We start from the raw sequence: 21,201 nt of genomic DNA on the forward strand, positions 1-21,201 counted from the left end.
TTGCAGTACAACAAACACCTCTTCGTGCACATCGGGCATGCCAACCATTCTTACAGCGACCCGTTGCTCGAATCCGTGGACATTCGTCAGATATATGACAAATTTCCTGAAAAGAAAGGTGGCTTGAAAGAACTGTTTGGAAAGGGCCCTCAAAACGCCTTCTTCCTTGTCAAATTCTGGGTGAGTAGACCATGCTTCCCGGTTCCTATGAGGAGGTGCAGTGTAGCCGGTCGTGGCCCCACACTGACTGGCTGGGTGTGTCCTGGGCTTGCCCATGTGGTAACTCACAGGTGGCTGGAGTCAGAATGCAAAACTTGAGACATTGCCTGCCCCCTTTCTTCTGATTTTCACCCCATCAATCAAGTGATCTCTGACTTTTGCTGGAAGATAGAGTTGTGTGCCTCAAGATTTTCTAAGTGTCAGAGAGACTACACAGTGACTTTGACAGTAGCCACTTCTTTCCTGGGCTGGGAAAGTGACTCCACAGTGCAGTGTTAGCCATACATACAGCACAGGGATCTGGGTATGATCCCCCACACTCGTGTTAGATAGACAGGCGTGGAGCCTGTGTCTCATCCTGGGGAGGCACAGACAGGAGGCTCTGTGTACTTCTCTGACCTGCTTAGTGAGCTCCAGACCAGTGAGAGACCAAAGAACCAAGGGGGATGGCTCTTGAGGAACCATATCTGAGGATGTCCTCTGGCCTGCACACACCAAAAGAGAAAAAAAGAAAATTTGTTCCTGTTTGCACGGGACACAGGTCATTTGAATTTTCCCTGGTGCCTGGGCTGGCTGATGTCCTGTCACCTCTGGAAGAAGCTCTAAGTCTCTTTGCTCCCAGTGGTCCAGTGTGGGCCAGTATAGACATGGGTGTATGTGGGTCCTGGGTGGGGAGCATGGGAGACAAACCACTAGGATTGAGAGTTGGTGAGTACCCAGTGTACAACAGGAAGCTTCAAGGTTTATGTCCTTTTGTGTGCCATTTAAGGCTCCAGTGACTTGCTTCCAAGGCACTTTCCTCCTGGGTCGTGCAAGCCCTCAGACTTCCCTTCCATTCTGTGTACCTACATACCCTCGTACTGTTCCAGACACCATTTTCTTTTCGTCTGCGGCCAGCAAGCCAGCTCCTTCCTGTCTCAGCCCCTTCCTTCTGACGCAGGCCATTGATTTTTTTCCCCTTTACCCCTGTTCCATTTTGTGGTTAATCAGTTCTCTTGCTGGGTCATAATTATTGGAACATGTGTTCAGCTTCCCTCTGGACTCTGAATGCCCCCAGGGGACCTTATTCACAGAGTGGCTTCCATTTATTGAATGCCTGCTGTGTGTTAGGAGCGGGCTGAGTGCTTTACATAGATTTCATGCTGTAAGTGGAATTTGTCTCATATCCAACTAAAGAGGCAGACCTGGGCATGACAGTGGACCAACTGCTTGAGGCTCGGGGCCTGGCGCTTGCTATCAGATCTGTCAACCTCAATACGCCTCCCTATGTCCAGGCAGCTTAACTCCCTATGGGTCCCAGGGTTTGTCACCCTAAGATTCTCCATATTTGTGATACCAAGCATATGTCCTAGGGGAAAAAAAGTCTAGCCAGTGTGGAAACAAATGGGTAGATTGAAGAAAAGAATGTATGATTTACATTCCTTTGAGGAATTTGCATATTAAATTTATTCAACTTTTCCAAACCTCTATGGTGACTAGGTTACACGACTGTGCCATCAGCATTGAGACTTGGATGGGTGTGGCCACATTAACACAGGGCAGCCTGAGAAAGTTACACTAGCCACATTTCTAAGTGGTGGTTATTTGTAAGGATTCGAGTGAGTGCTCAGGGATTTCTTGTAAGCTTAGCACCGATTGGGTTCCTTGGAATCCCGCTTGTTTGTTCCATTAATTCAGCAAATCCCCCCTTATCCTAGCCCGATCTGCCTGTGTAGCCAATGATGACCCCAAATTCTGATTCTTCTGCCTTCACTTGTGAGGGCTAGAATTGCAGGTGTGTGCTACCTGCCTGTTTGGTGCTGGAGGTGTACCCCAGGGCTCCATGCATGCTTGGCTAAGTGTGCACTTCACCAGTAGAGCTCTGCTGCAGCCCCTCCTCGGATCTCCGAATTCAACACCAGCCCGCTCTACAGGACAGCCAGGGTTACACAGAAAAAGAAAAGCAACCTGTCTCGGAAAAAAATACTGATATCTATGTCTGTCTGTCTGTCTGCCTGTCTGTCTGTCTGTCTGTCTATACATGCATGCTTAAAATTTAAAAGGTGTATATTAACATATAATTTGGTTTTTGAGGCTACCAGGAGGTAAGGTAAGAACTGTCTATAGCACAGATAACAGATGTGAGCTATGAAAAACAAAATTTGGGTTTTAAGCCTGAATGGTCCTTGAATCAAGTTTGACAGTTATTGCTAAAGGCAGGAGAGGGGATTGTTTACCCAAGTTAATAAGAAAGCGTAAGAGAATTCGAAGGAACCACTTTCACTACTTTTAAACAGCAGTGGGTTTTAATGATGATAAGATTTCTTATAATTAACATTTCGTTTGAATGTGAATTGGTGTAGAAGGTGCTTGAACAGATATTTTTTGGCTTTGCTTCAAAAATTGCCCCTTTCCCCCAGTGGATTAGCTGCTTTCCCTGAGGGACCCTTGGGCCATGACTTGCCTGATAAGGTCTCCTAAGAAGGAGGCCTGGATTGCGGCTGTGTGTGGCTTGTGGTGTGCAACTTTGAATGTTAGTCTGTGAGCCCAGCCTCTTACCTGCTCTATTCAGATTTACAGGATTAAGATCGAGCACTTCCGTGACTATGATAGAAAACGTGACTCGTTCAGCACCACTGCTGGGAGTCCTCAACCTTCAGGAGGAAATTCACTCGGAACTGTTAGGGCAGAGGAGGGAAGGCAGTTTCAATCAGGGTGCAGCCTGGAGTCTCACCGGCTTCTATAATGACTTGGTGAGGATGAGTTGTGCTCTTAGCAACTCCATCCTTGGGTATCAGCAGGTGCGTGCCGTGGAGGATGCTTCAGAAGGTTTAATGCTCCCCTTGAAACAGCCTTTATATTAGCAATTCATTCAGCAGATTCTCTGCTCAGTAAATTACAACAGAGACCCCCATGTCCAACCACTCTCCCTTTTGCCGCTTTCCCAAATCAGGAGGACTCTTAATTTGCTCATTTGATTACTGTTGAAATTCCATTTTCAGAGCATCTAACCTGGGTTCATTCAGTAAGGCAAGACAGCCTGAGGTGCTTCCTATGGAAAAATAGCTGTGCTGTGATTTCATTGACTCACAAACAAAGCAAATGGCAGAACCCAGAACACCGGTGTGGACACCCCAGGCAGTGGAAGCCTTATGCTGAGCTGGGCTGGGCAGAATTTCACCAAATGACATTTAAAGAGGAAGTAAATGTTAGCGTTTCACTCAGTGAAGAAGGCAGATGAAGCTAGTATCTTTGAGAGGATCTCAGGAGTGTCAAGATTGGAAATACTTGTGTAAAGAAAGCTGTTTGTTTTCACCTTACAACCCAACTATTCATAATACGGTTTAATGTGATGAAAACTTATTCTTAAACGTAATTAGAGTAATGAGCTGGGTGCTGGAGAGAAGACAGCTGCCAAGAGAGGCTGTTGCTCTGACAGAGGACTAGGGCTCCTATTTCTGCACCTGCATCAGGTGGCTCCCAACTTCTGTAACTCCAGCTCGAGGATCTGACATCCCGTTCTGGCCTGAGTGCACATGTGCGCACACACATAATAAAATAAATCTGGTGGGCTGGGGATTTAGCTCAGCGGTAGAGCGCTTGCCTAGTGAGCACAAGGCCCTGGGTTCGGTCCCCAGCTCCGAAAAAAAGAAAAAAGAAAAAAAAATAAATCTGCATGCATGTGCATAAGCACACATAAAAGTAAAATCTTTTTCTTTTTGAGAGGTAGGTGTCACCTGGCTAACTGGCCTGAATTCACTCTGTAGACCAGGCTGCCCTTGAACTCACAGAAAGCCCTCTGAGTCTATGTCTTAACATCTTGGGATTAAGGTATGCGCTATCATGCCCAGTCCAAAATACAATAAATCTTTATGAAACTTATAGATGTATAACTTTGTATCTTCTTGCCAGGCATGATCCATTTAATAATTTGTTTTTCTTCCAAATCATTGCAAGTAGTTATATCTTAGGACTAAGACATATGTCTCTCCTGTGTGTTTTTTAGAATTATTCACTTACTTTTATTTTGTGTGCATCGGTGTTTTGCCCACAGGCATGTCTGTGGGCGCCAGATCCTTGAAACTGGAACTTCAGATGCTTGGGAGCTGCTACCTGGGTACTGGGAGTTGAAACAAGATTTTCTTCTCTCCAGCCCCTTCACTATATTTTAAATAATGCTTTTCTCACTATAAATAACAGTGTGTTTATGTTCACTTAATTTTACCTTATTAACTACCATGTAATCTTGACTGTCCTAGAACGCACTGTGTAGATGGCTGGCCTGGAACTCATGAAGATCTGCTGTCTTCTGCCTCCCAAGTGCTGGGGTTAAAGGTGTATACCACCATGCCTTCATAACTACTTTTTAAAGGAATTTAAAAGGCAAGGTTAATTTACTAACCATACCATATGGATGTGAGAGAATTTTATGAACCCGAGAAAAGGCGAGCCAGTTGTCTGCCTGGTGCCAGCCTGTAGAAGCCGCAGAGAATCTCTTCCTGTGGGGATTGCCTTTACCACACTGGGAGAATCCCACTGCCAGCTGGCCAGTCCTCCGTCCTCAGCAGCTTTCTCTCCTGGGTCATTGGGCTTAGTGTTTGCTAGCAAAACCAAGGACAGGGTGCAGCCATTCCTGTGTGTGTTTAAACATTATCGATGTCTTAGGGGAGCTGCCACTGAACAGAGGGGTGGGGGCCAGGCAGGGACAGAGTGGCACTGTTCTTCCCATTCTTGTTTTGGTTTTTGTTGTTTGTAGTTCCATTAATACCGAGTTTACATCCTCCAATCCAAGGAACCCTCCAATCTGCTGTATGCTGAGTCGAGATTCCTTGTCAGTACTCTCTCACTCGCATTAAAAGTAGGGGGCTAGAGAGAGGTGGCTTGGAGGTTAGCAGTTAAAAGCATATACTGCTTTCCAGAGGATCAGAGCTCAGATCCCATGCATCCAATTGGTGAGAGCTCCACCTCTTAGCTCTAGCTCCTGTGGGTCAAACACCCCCGGCTTCCCTGTACACCCGCACTCATGTGCAGACACACGCACACAGAGTCAAGAAAATTATTAAATTAAAATCTTTTGAAAGTAATACAAGTTATTTACAAGTAGTTCAAGCAGATACAAGAATACAGTTTAAAATGTGAGACAGACTCTTGGCCCAGTTACCTGTCAACCAAGTCTGTGAGGACTGTACATGGATACTTGTGTTTTTACTACAATTATAACATTTTCTTACAGCTGTCAGAATTTGAGGATATGTTTTAGTTTTTTTTCTTCTTAGTAGAGAGGACTCATTAGCAGTAGAAGAGTTATTGGTGTAGTAACTAACACTGAAGGCTTCCCACTTAAGTTTAAATTCCAGCACAAGTGTCTGAGAGCATGGGAACCTTTGTATACCAAAGTGCTGGTGGTTATGTGCCATTCCGATCTCACTGGGTGGCCTATAGCTTATTCACATACAATTGCCATTTCCCTGTGCGTGATTGGCTGCCTGATGGTTGTTGTTTATTTAAGAGGGACATTTCATGGGTGGAAACTCCAATCCCGAAAACAGTTCCATTTCTGGACAAGTGGCAGCGTCTTTGAACTAGGTAGGGTCAGGTCACCACCGGGAACCCAGGACTCATCATCTGACTCAGTTGAAAAGCCCTTGCCCGAGAAGAGACTTTGATGGTAGGGCTAAGACCTTGCCTCTGTCACAGTTCCAGTCTGTAGTCTACCGTGGGCCTTACCTGGAGTTGTGTGGGTAATATTAGTTGCCTTTTTTTTTTTTTTTTTTTTTTTTTTGTAAATGAATGCTGGTATTGGTGGGAAATTTGCAATGCAAACAGACAGCCTTTCAAACTATGCTTATTGTAATTAGAGCAAGCTTTTAAGATTCTTTGAAGTACTAAATGTTTATGAAATTCAAATGGGGGTATGCAGTCTGCACAATAAAGGGTCTCGGTGGAGTTTTTAAAAATCGTCTATTTTGTGGATGTAAATATATGCCATAATTAGTGGGAAGTAAGTTGGAGAGCTGGGCTGGCTGAGCTTATCCCTGTTATTCTTATTTAAAACAGCTGTGGCCAGAGAGCTGCCTCTGCTGCTGGGGTGTTGTGCCAGGGCACAAAGGCTCCAGTGAATGGTGCACTCAGGGGGCCACTTCCTGCCGGCAGCTCCTTCCTTCCCTGTCCCCATAGGCAGGCTGTCAGACTGGAGAAGTGTCCTGCACAACGCAGGCCTCCCCTGCCCAAAGCCCTGAAACTGGTCTGAGCCAAGGTACAGATGCATGCAAATGAAGCAGTCTGGGAGGGCTCTGGGGCTGCCAGCTTTCTCCAGACCTACCCCTTCAATCCCCAGATAGGCCCAGTCTCTCAGGGCCCTTTTGCCCTGTGCAGAGCAATTGTCCTTTGGCGCCTGTGGGAGCAGCTGCAAAGCCCGCAAGGCGTGCCCTGCCTGGCCCAGCCTCACCATGTGGCAGGCCTGGACAGCCGCCCACAGCAGGACCCAGTTCCTGGTGCCGCCTGCCAAGCAGCCAGATGCTGCCATTGGGAAAAAATTGCTTCACAATTTGAAATCTTGGTCCTTTGATCATGGCTCAGAGAGGATGCAGAGGAGAGATTCAAAGTGGTTTGAAAAGGGCCCCTCCATCAGTTCCTATTACACTGGCTCTTGTCAAGGACAGTCCTGGGTGATTTTCATTTCTGCAGCCTCCTGATTCCTGCCCAGCCCTCTGCACTCTCGAGTGAAGGGAATGTCCACAGTCCATCCCTGTCCCTTTATATCCCTACCTTAAGAGCTCTCGCTTACTCACAGTCCAGCAGCTTTGCCTTGTCAACCTGTGACACAGCCGAGTGTCCTTTCTATGTGGGCTGTTAGCTTCCAGGCTTCACTGACAGCGTGGACCTTTCTCTCTTCCTGGTTTTGCCCCTGTAGCCAGTTCTCCAGGGGCCACAGGTTTTACAGGGACAGTTTCTCTGATCTTGGCCTAGCCCATGGCCCGGTCCCCTCTTCAGAGTCTGGATCTGACACACCTAGACCAGGCTTCATTTTTAAGATTCCTCCCCACCCCCCAAGACAGGGTTTCTCTGTGTTGTCCTGGTTGTCTTTGTAAACTAGGCTGGCCTTGAACTCACAGAGATCCACTTGCCTCTGCCTTCCAGGTGCTGGAATTAAAGGTGTGGGCTACCGTGCTAGACTGATAATTGCATTTATAATGCTTACCCCAAAGTACTCCCTACCCCCCAGCCATGAAATTGAACAGTGAACCACAGCTTTGAATAAATAGATCTATAAAGGGTCTCAAGTAGCAAAGACTGGCCTTGAACTCATGATCCTGCTATTTTTACATCCCATGGCACACAGGCGTGTGCCAGCATTCCTGGTTTATGAAGGCTGAAGACTGAACCCAAATCTTCATGCGTCATCGTCAAGCACTCTCCCAACTGGGTCACATCCCCAGCCCCAGGGGTACTTTTTTTTGGTATTTGTTTGATCTGCCTTTGACACCTGCCTCTACCCTCACCCTGCTTTCCAGAACTTGCCTACAAACAGATCTTTGAGCCTTTAATCCACCCAGGGTGTTAGTGACTTCTTTTTTGTTGGTTTCTGGAGGAGACTCCATAATGTGTCTCTACATATGCCTTGGTAGAGAGTGGTGGGTTTGTACCTGTTTGAGTAGTTAAACCCAGTGTGCCAGACATGCCATGAAACTCACAACCCAGGGACACATCCTACTTTGTTTATCTGGGAAAATCCTGGCTGCTGTTCACCCATGTGGACCGAGGCTAAGCTTGATGTCTTGGTGGTCACCATCATGTTTATTGATTATCAAGTATAATCAATATACTTATAATCCAAGTGAAGGTGTCTGTAGATAGGACTTGAGGCTCTGTCCCGGTCAGTGTTTTAGTTGTGGGGTCGACAGGAGGAGTAGTGGGTGCTTCTCACCGTCATCACTGCGGCAGCTTGCACGCGCATTGCTGTGCACCCAGTCCTCTTCACAGCAGCTGCTCATGTCATTTCTCCAGTAAAGGTGAGAAATGTGAGGGCCCGCTGCCCGTGCCATTGTCCCGATGACAGAGACGAGGCAGTGACAGGTGAAGTGGCACCTGGAATATCTGGACTAGATAGAAGGAACTCTAATACCAGAGGGAGGCTTAATGAGAACAGGTTTGTCATTGGAGCCCTGGGGTAGCCCGCAGGAGAGTCTGGGAGAGAATAGGAGAGCGCGGCAAAACTGAAGAGAGTGTCTGAATTGTCTTCTAGCACCTGGAGATCTGATGGAAACTACCAGAAGCAGTGATACAGGGAAACTGAAGGCTCCTCTTGGCGTTCTTAGTCTCATTAATACAAGAATTTAAGGATGGATCGAAAGGGAATTAGAAGACAGTTACTTTATAGAGTTTAAAATGAGATCCACAGGACAGACAAACTGCAAATATCAGCACTGCTTGCAGAAGGGGATGGGGCCACGCCACTTCAGTTAAACTGCTATGGAGGTTAGCCAGAGGGGCTTCAGAGAAAGCATAAGGAAGCCCAAGGTACACAAGGAAGCATGGTTAGAACGGAAGAAGGAAAGGAAAGATGAAGCTTTTCTTAGTAAGTCAGGAAAGTGGGCAGGGTCCTGGAGCCCAAGTTGTGGCCCCAGTCCACGGCTGCCTTAGGGACAGGAGTTCTGGAGGAAAAGTATAATGTCTTATTAAAGCACTAGTTTTTTCTCTGTTCTCTCTTGTGTGACTTTAAGCAAATCCTTTCCTAAGACTGGTACCATCTTCCTGAAGGGCAGCCCCTTAGCCAGGTTCTTGTCCCTGTCCAAGCAGAATGCTAGGTCAACAGCCAGGCCAGAGGTTCCGTCCACTTGACTGAAGGAGAAGCTTTTCTCATAACAGGCCTTTATGGCTGCCTTGTCAGCATCTGTGCTAGACAGAATCTGATGGACCCGGGAGTGCCATGCCTGCATCTATGGGGTCTGTGACTGTGTCACACTACCCACAAGGTGCAGGGAGGATAGCTCACATTTTCCACCTGAGTCCAGTGTAATCCTGGGGTAAGAGTGATGTTGAAGGAACAGAAGGAATGGATCCAAGAGCCACAGAGGAGGGATTTGAGTGATCCTGGACACTAGAAGAGGCTAAGAATCAGATTTCCACAGTCTCCCAACAAGAGACAGCCTGGCAAATCCATACCTTGCTTTTAGCCTGGTGAGACCCAGTAGGGATTCTGACTGCCTGGAGTGCAAGATCAATTAGTGTTGTTTTAAGCCTCCAATCTGTGGCAGTTTGTACTAGCTGGTTTTGTGTCAACTTGACACAAGCTAGAGCCATCAGAGAGGAAGGAGCCTCAGTTGAAGAAATGTGTCCATGAGATCTCCCTACAAGGCATTTTCTCAATTAGCAATCAGTGCGAGAGGACCATTATGAATGGTGACATTCACTGGGGATCCTGGGTTCTAGAAGAAAGCAGGCTGAACAAGCCAGAGGAAGCAAGCCAGTAAGCAGCAGCCCTCTGTGCCATCTGTATCAGCTCCTGCCTCCAGGTTCCTGTCATCTTTAAGTTCCTATCTTGGCTTCCTTTGCTGATAAACAGCAATGTGGAAGTGAAAGCTGATAAACCCTTTCCTCCCCAACTTGCTTGTTGGTCATGGTGTTCGGTTGCAGCAATAGAAGCCCTGACAACAGTTTGTTGCAGCGTTGGTAAGAAGCTAATTGGACAGAGAGGGAGCGAAGAAGAGCATTGACTGTATCCAGAGTAGTACTGAAGAAATATGTGTAAACACTTAGACGTTGGGTATCTTGGGCCAGGGGGCTGGGAAAGGGGTTTCTGCATGGAGAAGAAAGAGTCGAGCTCTGAAATTCATACATCCATAGGGCAGCTGAGTGCGTCTCTCAGAAGGGCTACCTCCTTGGGCTGCTTCCCTTTCAGAGCCCTCTCCATAGTAAACCTGTTCAACTAACCAGGGAACGAGATGCATTTTAAGTTTGGTATGCACCCAGAGGAATGGCTTTCTTTTTTCCTTGTGTTTTTGTGTTTATTTGCCTTTAGAAAATACTCTGTGGTTAGATTAAGAAACAAAAACAAAAACCTGGCAGCATACTTTTTCTCCCTTATCTTCTTGCCTTCAGAATTCCAAGGTCATCCTTGAACTTCTTGGGGCAAGTAGTGAGTTCCTGTGAGCCTCAGCCTCATGAATAGCTGTCTTCTTTGTTGCTCCCGTTCTTTCTTACATTGCTTTGCTCTCGGGTAGTTATGACTTATGTGTCTTTCTAGAATAGTTCCAATGCCATTAGTACCTTCTAGAACATTCTAAAGAGCATCTGTGATACAGTTGGTGACTGCAGAATTATTTTTCACGTGGATAGATAGTTTTTGTAAAGCAATTCTGATGTCACCTGTAACTAGGTGATTCGCCATTCTCTGGGGAAACCTTTTAAAATCTAAATTCTGAAATTACAAATCCAATTCGAGGTTCTCTCGGTATGTTGAAGTAATGGGTAAATGAACCGTGCAGAATCCCAGGACTGAACATCACAAGTTAAATGTCAGAAAAGCAAAGCACCAGGGTGAACATCGTGTGCCCTGCCTTGAAGTTTGATTGGTTTTGTTTGTGAGAGCATCACATACATCTCAGACTGGCCTCAAGTACACCATGTAACAGGGGATGACCTTGAACTTTTGATTCTTCTGTCTCTACCTTATGAGTGTCCAGTTTCTGAGGTGCGGGGGATTGAACCAGGGATCTGTCCTGTGCATGCTAGGTAAGCATTCTACCAACTGAAGTTAAGTCCAAGACCTTCAAGTTTTCTCTCCTTCTTAAAATTTCCATTTATTGATTGATTGATTGATTGTGTCTGGATGTTTTGCCTGTGTCCACTCTTGTGAAATTATCTATGTACCACATGAGTGCCTGGTACTCAAGGAAGCAAGAAGAGGGCATCAGATCCCTTGGAACTGGAACTGCAGACAGCTGTAAGCCACCATGTGCGTGCTGAGAATCAAGCCCAGGCCCTCTAGAAAAACATGGTGGTGCTTTTAGCCTTTAACTGCTGAGCCATCTCTCCAGATCCTTTTTGTTTTCTCCAGACATAGTTTCTCTCTGTGTAGCCCTGGCTATCCCGGAATTCTTTCTGTAGACCACATTGACCTCAAACACCTAGAAATCCACCTGCCTCTGCCTCCCAGAGTGCTGGGATTAAAGGAGTGTACCACTACCACCCAGTTCCTCTAGACCTTTAGTAACTTCTTTTCTTGCCCCTGGGGGATACTGGGTCTCATTATGTAGCCCTGGCTGTCCTTGAATTGACTGGAGACCACTCTCTTCAAACTTGCTGTCCTTCTGTAATGCTGGGATTGCATGGCTGTGCCACCACACCTGACCAATAACTTCATTTTCCAGGATCAGTATATGGTAGACGGTCAACCTGGTCATCTAGCTCATCAGCATATCTGCATGGCCCTGAGACACAGCAGTGATGCAAGGCAGGGTACAAATGAGCATGATCTTGTGCAGGCTTAAGCTAAGAGGCTTGCTGGTCTGTGGGGAATTGACAGCGGCAGAAACCATTTGTTTTTCTTAAAAAGTCTTCTTTTTAGTATCGGGTGCATACCATTTTAAGTAATCCTACTGGTACCCCCCCCATACTATTTACCTAATTCCTAATAAAGGAAATGATAAATTGGAGGCTTATTTTATATACGCAGCACATTGTGCTTTAAATTAGCATCCATTAGCTAATAACACGTGTTATTAGCCTTTCTCAAAACGCACAGGTGCACTACAGGGTCTTCTCTGGAGTTAAGTGTGTAATGGCTTAGAGATGTCTGAGCCTCCTACATTGCAGCTCTAGCTTGAACAGGCAGTGCCCCAGGTACAACCCCATGCATTGGTTTCTGTTAACAGACCTGCCTGTAAGTGAATGACAGTTGCTCAGTGATGGTGAGGATGAAGGGCAGGCTCAGCCACTTCTGGCCTCTCCCTCTCTCTTTATAGAGTTTGACATAGACTACCAGTTAACACGGGGAGTAAAGAGATGGAACACCCAGTTCACTCTTGTTCTGGGTCTAGATTTGCAGCCAGTAGGGGTGTCTTTCCCTTCAGCTCGTGAGGATGGAGGTGTGAACACTGAACACTGCCGTAGGCTTTGCTGATGTCAAACCATTACTGTAGTTCTAATTTGGTTGATATTTTCAAAATGTGATGTACACTGACAAGTCATCATAGGTGTTTTAAGTAGTCACTGTCCCATCAGCCCTACATCTGCCCAGTCTTCATCTCCTGTTTCCTCTACTCCTTATTCCAAAATAAGGAATAATCCAAACGACCTAGATTGTTTAATTTAGAATATTAAGCTGCATCATTGTTTTATAGACACTTTTCGTTGTTGTTGTTTTTCCTTCCCCATCCCCGACTTGATCTCACTGTGTAGTGTGGTTAGCTTGCGATTTACTATGCGGTGCACACTGGCTTTGAACTTACGGTGAGCCTCCTGCCTCTGTGTCTGAGTGTGGGATTATAGGCATGTTCTGCTTATAGTTATTCCTCTATAAAGATAGGACTTTCTGAAGCTGAAACTGAGGAAGAGTAATCTGGAACCTTCTTTCCTACACAGGCATGTATGTACTGTTGAGTTGTTACAGACAACAACTGGTTGCAACCTGCTCCTTGGGTGCTGTTCTTAAACAGTGTGCTGGGAACTCTGGATATACAGAACCAGATTTATCATTTGAATTTTGGGAGACTGGAAAGTCCAGGGTCCAGATACCAGTGTCTGAGAAGGCCTCTTGTAGTGGAGGGCGTGGTCCTTTCCTGTGATTGTTCATTCTTTTACAAGGACAGACTCCTGATCACATCCCCCAGAGCCTCACATCCTAACATTTCCTGTGGGAATTGCACACCCACCACAGTCAGACACCAGCAGTAGCATACGCCTACGGCCATGGCGTTCCTCAGTGGTGCCATGCCCCAGCAACAGCATACGCCCACGGCCATGGCGTTCCTCAGTGGTGCCATGCCCCGGCAACAGCATATGCCCACGGCCATGGCGTTCCTCGGTGGTGCCATGCCCCGGCAACAGCATACGCCCACGGCCATGGCGTTCCTCGGTGGTGCCATGCCCCGGCAACAGCATACGCCCACGGCCATGGCGTTCCTCGGTGGTGCCATGCCCCACACACATTGTGCTCTGATCCTGGCACCAGAATTTCCTGGTCTCCCATTTGCTCCAAGATGCAACCTGCTCTTTTTATTTAGTCCTCCACGGCCTGAGCTACATCTGTGTGCCTCTTCGTTTCCTTGGTTCATGCATGAGCACATGAGTTGGGAAGAAACCTCCAGACCTCCTTTCTCTCTGCATATAAGACCTCCATTAACCCTGGGTGTGACACTTGGACTGCATAGGCCTTCCTCTGTGCTTGTTTCCTGCATTAGCTTATAGCCTGGTGCCATCATGTCCAATGTGAGCCTTACATGCTAGGCCATTCATAAGAGTGTGTTACGGGAGTAGCTGTGGTTTAGGGTGGTCATTAATAGGAAGACTTTGGCATGTGGTAATCGTCTTTGTAGCAGTGATGAGTCAGCTGCAGGGACTTGTGTTTTTTTGTTTATTTTTGTTTTTAAGTCTCTCACAAGATTGACAGAGGACAGTCATTTCATGCCCCACTTTGCACACTTTAGAAACTTTAGAATTTTCGTTACGAGGGTACAGTTCTGTTCTAGTACTGAATGCAGGGAAGTCAGGCTGAATGCATCCTGGTAGCATGTCCTCAAGGGAACACTTTCCAGATGTGTACCCCCACTGCAGGCTCAGGTGGTAGGGTGCTTGCCCAGCATACACGAGGCCCTGGCTGGTTTCCACCCCTGGCACCTGGGAACTGGGTATGGTAGCACATTCCTGTAAGCTCTTAGCAGGCAGAGACTGGAGTTCAGGGTCATCCTCAGCTACACAGCGAGCTCGGCCCCACCTGGGAAGGAAGTGGCTTTCCATCAAACTGGTATTGGTAGAGAGGAAGCTGTCTTTTCTGTTAAATGGCTTACCAGAGTGCTTCTTTGCCACTGTGACCCTAGGATGAGAGAATAACCTGCCCCTACTTCCTTCCCACAGGCGGACTTAAACTGCAATATCCAAGATGACGCCGGGGCCTTTTATGGTGTGAGCAGTCAATACGAGAGTTCTGAAAACATGACAGTTACCTGTTCCACCAAAGTGTGCTCCTTTGGGAAACAAGTAGTAGAAAAAGTAGAGGTAAGTCGGTAGCCCATTACCTTCCAGTCAGCAAGGACCTTTTCGGGTGTCCTTTCCCTTCCCTTTGTACCTTTCCTGGTTACATAATAAAAGCGCCTGAGATCCCAGGATGCTCTGTGCTAGCCTTCTCTGAGGGAGTCCTGCCCAGCTCATCAGTACTGGTTTCTTTTGTGAGAGGCCCCCCTGGGGTTCTGGCTGGTCTTCTAGATCAGATGCTTCCCCACTTCCTAGCTGCAGGCCTTGGGGCTAATGATCAAGGCGGTTTCCTTCTGAAACCTGACACCTTCTGTCTGATACTGTTTCTTGGGGTGTGGGGTGTTTTTGGTTTTGAGGTTTTTTTTGTTTTGTTTTCTGTTTTCATTTTAACTGTTTTTAGGTTAAATTTCAGAAGGGAGTGTTGCCTGTAATCCCAGCACTTGAGAGGGTGAAGCATAAGATTCCTGAGTTCTAGGACAGCCTGGGCTACTTACTAGAGTCCTGTCTCAAAACAAATACAGAAAAGTAAGGCATTCTATCCTGTGTTAGGAAATAGTTGCAGTCAACGTGCACCTTTTGGAGACCTGTTTGTCTTATCAAATAAAGTTTGTGGTTGGCAGTCGGGTCCCCAACCTAAGATTGAGGGTTTATTTTTGCATCAGTTCTGGATGCTCCATCCTGGAGCCTCAACTTGCCTGTGGCAAGGCTCTAGCTTCCTAGCCAAGCCTGGAGGCTGCCTGTTAGGAGATGGGTGGGTTTAAGAGCTTAGGCAGCTCTGGGGGGTGTGAGCTGCCCTGGAGCCTCCTAAGCACAGCTCTGGCCTTGCAAGACTGATGTTAAAATGGCAGGAAAGGATACAGGTGGGTTGAGTTGATGGTGAATTTAACAAGGGTCATGGGCCTTCCCATAGGAAATGGCTCTTATAAGAGGTTTTAAATGGAATTTAGTAACTGCATATTAAAGCTTAAAGAGGAGGAGAGCCAAGGTCACACTCTTTATGCTTGCCAGCAGCAGTGACCAGGAAGGGATAAATAGGGGATAATTAGTGATACAAGAGAAGGCTTGAGAGACAGGAAATATCAGTTAGGAACACTAAGGATAGTGAAATTGGGGTGTTGGTGGTGTGGCTGCCCTGACAGCGTAGCAGGAGCACAGAATTAGGATTAAAGGGGGGTTTGCGTGGGGAGGGTGGCTCAGAGGGTAAGGTGCTTGCTGCTAAGCCTAAGATTCTGAGTTCAATTCCTAGCATCCACACGGTAGAAAGGAGAGAAAGAACCAAGTCCTGTAGATTTTCCTTTGATCTCCACCTGCATGCAGTGACACACGTGCACTATCCATACAAAATACAAGTGGAAATAGATATACTTATTAAGTAGTAATCTTTTTCCAGCCAAATCTTTCTCTGTAACATTCCTGTTTATCCTAGGAGCTTCTGGGCCCTGATTTTATAACTAGGTTCTAGGGTCAGGTGCAACAAATTGTTCTTACTATTCTTTTTCTATCTTTGCTTAGCTAGGAGTCAGCCTGCCTAGTTCCAAACAATGTGCACTTCATTTAATGTAGAGAAAGGCATACGGTTTGAACAATATACTTATATTTAAAATGATGTATTATTAATATAAATTTATTTGCATTTCTGTCTCATTCTGTTTTGTTAGAATTTTATGTTTTTTTTTATCATGTCTGTTTTGTTTCTTGTTAAATTCTGAATACTTTGTGATTTGTGTTGGATTCCTATTCCTAGATTCTAATTTCTAGAATAGATGGGCTTTGGGTTTGGGAGCCTGATTTAAAGATCCTTACCAAAGGCCTTTCTACAGAGCTGTGCATGGTGGTGCATGTCTTTAATCCCAGCAGTCAAGGCCAGCCTAGCCTTCATAGCTACCTCCAGGCCAGCCAGGGCTACATGGAGAGGTCTGTCTCGAAAGAAGATCTGTCCTCAGAGTATCCAACATAGCAGATTCTCCAGTTTAACCAGTGATTCCTCCCTTAAGGTTTTGAGCTCTATGTATACAGGCCTACTGGTCACTCCTATGGCTTCCATTCACCATGCTCAGCAGACCCTTCCGGTTCAGTACTAGCGATTTATATTTTTCTGGACCAGAATTGTGTCCTCTTAAGTTTGTGTTTCTTTGCCTCTTACTTAGGATTATTGGAACACACACTTTCTCCCCCCTTCACACACACACACACACACACACACACACACACACACACACACACTTTTTTTAATATTTTAAATTTATTTTCTTTTTCTTTTTTTTTTTTAAGATTTATTTATTTATTTATTATATATAAGTACACTGTAGCTGTCTTCAGATACACCAGAAGAGGGCATCGGATCTCTTTACAGATGGTTGTGAGCCACCATGTGGTTGCTGGGAATTGAACTCATGACCTCTGGAAGAGTAATCGGGTGCTCTTAACCGCTGAACCGTCTCTCCAGCCCTAGCCATCTCTCCAGCCCACGCACACTTTTACTGAAAGGATTTGTCTTGCTTTAAAGATCACCCTTTACAGCATTTTTTTAAACTTGAAAAATAATGGATTCTGTGCCTGACTGTAAATTTAGAGGTAAGGTTTGTTTTTGATTAAGTAATCCACAGAAATGACAGAGCTTGTCAATAGATGACTCATGTTGAAAAGTTTGTCCTTTCAAAAGCAGCCATTCTCTGGTTGGAAGTATAAAGATACTCAAACCTCTTTTTCCTCACAGACGGAGTATGCGAGGTTCGAGAATGGCCGATTCGTGTACCGAATAAACCGCTCACCAATGTGTGAATATATGATCAACTTCATCCACAAGCTTAAACACCTACCAGAGAAATATATGATGAACAGCGTTTTGGAAAACTTCACCATTTTATTGGTAATATTTGTCTCTCCCGGTTGGCATTGGTAGAGCCTGCACTGAGGCTTGTTGGGGACAGTGAAGAAGGTGGGTGGGAAGGAAGCCAGGTTTTCAGCAAGGGTACATTTGAAGGTCAGGATGCCAAAGTACACTCAGTGAACCCAGTTCTCCTGAGAGGCTGGTAAGGGCACCCTGTGGTCCTACAACCTCTGAAGGCCCACATTTCTCTGCTGGAGAACGGGGAGCCTGAGTGTTTATCCAGGGGATCCCTTACTTGGTGTGTTGGTTCTCCATCAGATGTGTACTGTTTTGGTTTGGTTTGAAAGACTCCTTTCTACCTATCCCTTCCCTTTTAAAAAAGAAAGAAAGGAGAGAAGAAAGGAAGGAAGACAGACTGATTTAAGCCTTATGTGGCAGTACTTGCCTGTAATCCCCACACTTAGGAGGCTGAAGCAGGGGGATCAGGAGATTGAGGGCAGGCTGGACTACATAGTGAAACCCTATCTTCAGACAGGCCAACAAAGTGGCACAGGTAAAGGCCCTTGCCATGCAAACCTAGGTGGTCATGGCATAGTCAGCGTTTGGAGTCACTGTCATCAGAGACTGGTATCTCAGAGCTCAGACCTAGGATCAGCATTTGTGAATGGATTTTGCATACAAGCTTGACTTTGTCTAGAGATAAACTTACTGCTTTTCTGCTCCTGAAGCTTAGAGCCTGGGAGTCTGGGGAAAACCGTCTTTCAGAGTCCCCAGTATCGTTTTGGTAAAAGACGACCAGTCAGCAGTGACAGGGCACAGTCTCTGAACTGTATCCTGCTGCAGTCTAAGACTGTGGGAACTGGGGCGGATGGTTCAGTAGTAAGGACCTTGCCACACAAACATGAGGGCTGAGTACTGTTTCTGTGCCCCACAAAAGGTGAGGGCTCCTGGCACTGCCTCTAGTCCCCAGCCCTGGGAGAGTGGGAATGGGTAGCTCATTGGCTGGAGGCCATTGGCCAGCCTAGTCTAATCAGTGCGTTCTGTATTTAGATAGAGATTACATCTTCAAAAGGGAAATTTTGAATTAAGTAAGACAGAAGAGTGAGCAAGGAGGACTTGCAAGATCAAACTCTGGCCTAAACACACACACACACACACACACACACACACACACACACACACACACACACACACACACACATGTGCGTGCCACTGCAGGCCTTAACACTCAGGAGCAGGTGGGGAGTGTGGTCTTCTTTTCTAGATTTTAAAACCATGCAGTGACTTGAATTCTTAGCTGGTAGCCACCCACCTCTCTTAGCAGGAATTTGTGACTGCAGGTCGAGGATTATGATAGCACCAGTCTGGACTCTGCCTCAGAGGGCCTGGCGGAATTGAATGTGGCCCTCAGATGTCAAAGCCAGGCCCCTAATTGTCAGAGAGCTTAGGTACCTGTCAGCAAACATTCCTCTGGGACATATGACTTCCACCATCCCCGACCTCACTGGGTTTGGTTAAAATGAGTCATTAAAGCCAGTCATAATGGCACAGACATATAATTCCTGCATTTGGCAAATGGAGACAGGAAGGTCAGGAGTTCAAAGCCAAGCTAGGCTATAGGAAACCCTTCTCAAAACAACAGCAAAGTGTCATTAAGCAGTTAAAGTATTTTGATATAAGCAATTAATAATTTCCAAGAAACATTTGTTAGAAATAATATCATTGCCTTAGAAAACAGTGGAGTTCAGGATTCCAAAACATCCAATTGATAGACAGGAGAAGTTGTACTTTCTAGCTCTTGTTAGCAGCTGCTGGCCACCACTTTGCTAAGTAAAAGTGGGTCACTGGGCCAATTTAAGATCCCCGTGACCTGTAGGCTAGGCTGTCTGGTTGCATCCTGTGCATTGGGATTGAGGTGAACACATAAAGGCAGTGAGAGCCCCAAGCAGAGGCGGGAAGGACAAAGGTGAACCATGTGCCTGCTGCCTTCTTGCCCTAGTGGAATAGGCCTGTAAATGTCACCTGCTGAGGAAGCCAGGGCAGACGGATTGCACATTCAAGTCTGCCTAGGCATCTTAGTGAGACCCTGCCTTAAAATAAAGAATGAACCAAAAAAAAAAAAAAAAAAAAAAAAAAAAAAAAAAAAAAAAAAACTACTACTAAATAATTTAGGGGCTGGGGATTTAGCTCAGTGGTAGAGCGCTTGCCTAGGAAGTGCAAGGCCCTGGGTTCGGTCCCCAGCTCCGAAAAAAAAAAAAAAGAACCAAAAAAAAAAAAAAAAAAAAAGAATGAACAGATGGGGCTGGAGAGCTGACTTGACCGTTAAGAGCACTTGCTCCTACAGTTTCCTACACTTGTCATATAACCATCTGTAACTCCAGTTCTAGGGGCTCTAACAGTCTTCTGATTGTAGCCTCTGAGGGCACCAGGTATATGTTATGCATACACACACACCTGTAGGTAACTACTCACACATAGAAAATAAAAATCAAATAAAATATAAGCAAAATGAAAAGAAGCCTAGGGATTCACAGTGGTAGGGAACTTGTCCTACTATACATCAGTTCCTGGGTTTTTAACTCCTGAGGATGGACGGATGGATGGACTGACGGAGTGGATTTACAAGAAAATGGATATATCTGATAATTCAGGAACCTTTGTAACTGTTACTGTAAAAGTCTCACCGTGAACTACAGTATCATTTTTGTGGCTAAGGAATCCCTATGACATGGTGAGTAAGTCATGAAATCAGAAAGCTTGAACTGAAGCTTTCTCTATGTGCCCAGATAAGCTATTTAAAGTCTCCATAGCTGTCTCCATTAGTAAATGGCTCACTCAGATCTGTATTCTTCACCTCCAGGATGACCAGTGAGCATCTTTAAATTCCCTCCGTTGCACCATGGGCTCCTGAGAAGTGATTTTACCATCACAGTGTGCCATGCTAACTTGTGGCCTTTGAGTCGAGGAAGAAAATGAGCAGATTAAGATAGATACACAGTCATTTAGATTGTTGAATATTTCCGAATGAGACACCATTAAAGTCTAGAGATAGGTGGGGAGGGACTCTCAGGAATGGTGAGGAAGGTGTGTGTGTTGAAGGATAAGCAAACGTTTTCCATATTTACCAAGCAAGTAAGACTTTTTCCTGAGTGCATACCTGGGTATCAGGTGCTAGGAATAATGGGACGGACTGGTTGAGTTGGGCAGCCATCCCAGGGTCAGATGAGGGAGGCAGGCATTCATCCAGGAGACAGATGGAAACTAAAATTATCACCAGTGTCCTGCAGACATGGGCATAGCACTGAGGTGATGTGACCTAGCTCAGAGGTGGGGAAGACCTGTAGGTGAGGTAGCAGCTTAGAGCCCATTAGTCTTGAGCAGATGGCACCTCAGCCTCCTCTGCGCCATGGAACAGTAGCATCCAGTCACAGAGTTGTGAGGTCTGTGCCAAGCATCTTATACTGGGGTAGATACATAGTGGGCACACAGCATTGGTGGCCGTCATAGGTTTTATTCGCTCAGCAGATGCTTGATCATGTTGCACCATGCCTGAACTGGTTAGCCAGAGACATGGTCTCAGTTCTTCACAGTTCACTGGAGGAGCTGGAGATCGGAAAACACCAGTCTATATGAATCACAGAACTCCATGGAGAAAATCAGAAGTGAGCCTTTATTCTTTTTGGTCAGGGACCTTGAGCTTGGAGGCAAGAGAAACTTACATGGGTGAAACAGACCATTGCAGAGGGGAAATTAGGCCCCTGACAAGCTAGATAAGGCACTCAAGCTCAAAATGTTTTTCAACATGAAAGTCACAGAGAACCACTGAAGTGTTGTGAGGTACATTTGATCAGATTGTCCTTCAAAATGTTCCTTCTGAGGTAGCATGGGGGCCTCAGGCCAGTATGAGGAGGAGAGCCAGAGCTCAGATCTGAAAGAGGCTCTAAGATCATAGATGTGAGGAAGAGAAACCCATGGGGGCA

The 21,201-nt window shown here is 46.0% G+C and overlaps 1 protein-coding gene across 2 annotated transcripts in view; it reads left to right on the plus strand.

The window, feature by feature from the left end:
- The window catches only part of Tead1 (TEA domain transcription factor 1), a 220,993-nt gene that overhangs the window by 191,556 nt on the left and 8,236 nt on the right, over positions 1-21,201 (plus strand). For both annotated transcript variants that reach the window (NM_001435800.1, NM_001198589.2), the window contains 3 exon segments: positions 7-180; positions 14,275-14,415; positions 17,108-17,260. In NM_001435800.1, the coding sequence (NP_001422729.1) occupies positions 7-180; positions 14,275-14,415; positions 17,108-17,260 (468 nt within the window).

This window comes from Rattus norvegicus, chromosome 1 (genome assembly GCF_021556685.1).
Source record: "Rattus norvegicus strain SHRSP/BbbUtx chromosome 1, alternate assembly SHRSP_T2T, whole genome shotgun sequence".
Taxonomy (NCBI): domain Eukaryota; kingdom Metazoa; phylum Chordata; class Mammalia; order Rodentia; family Muridae; genus Rattus; species Rattus norvegicus.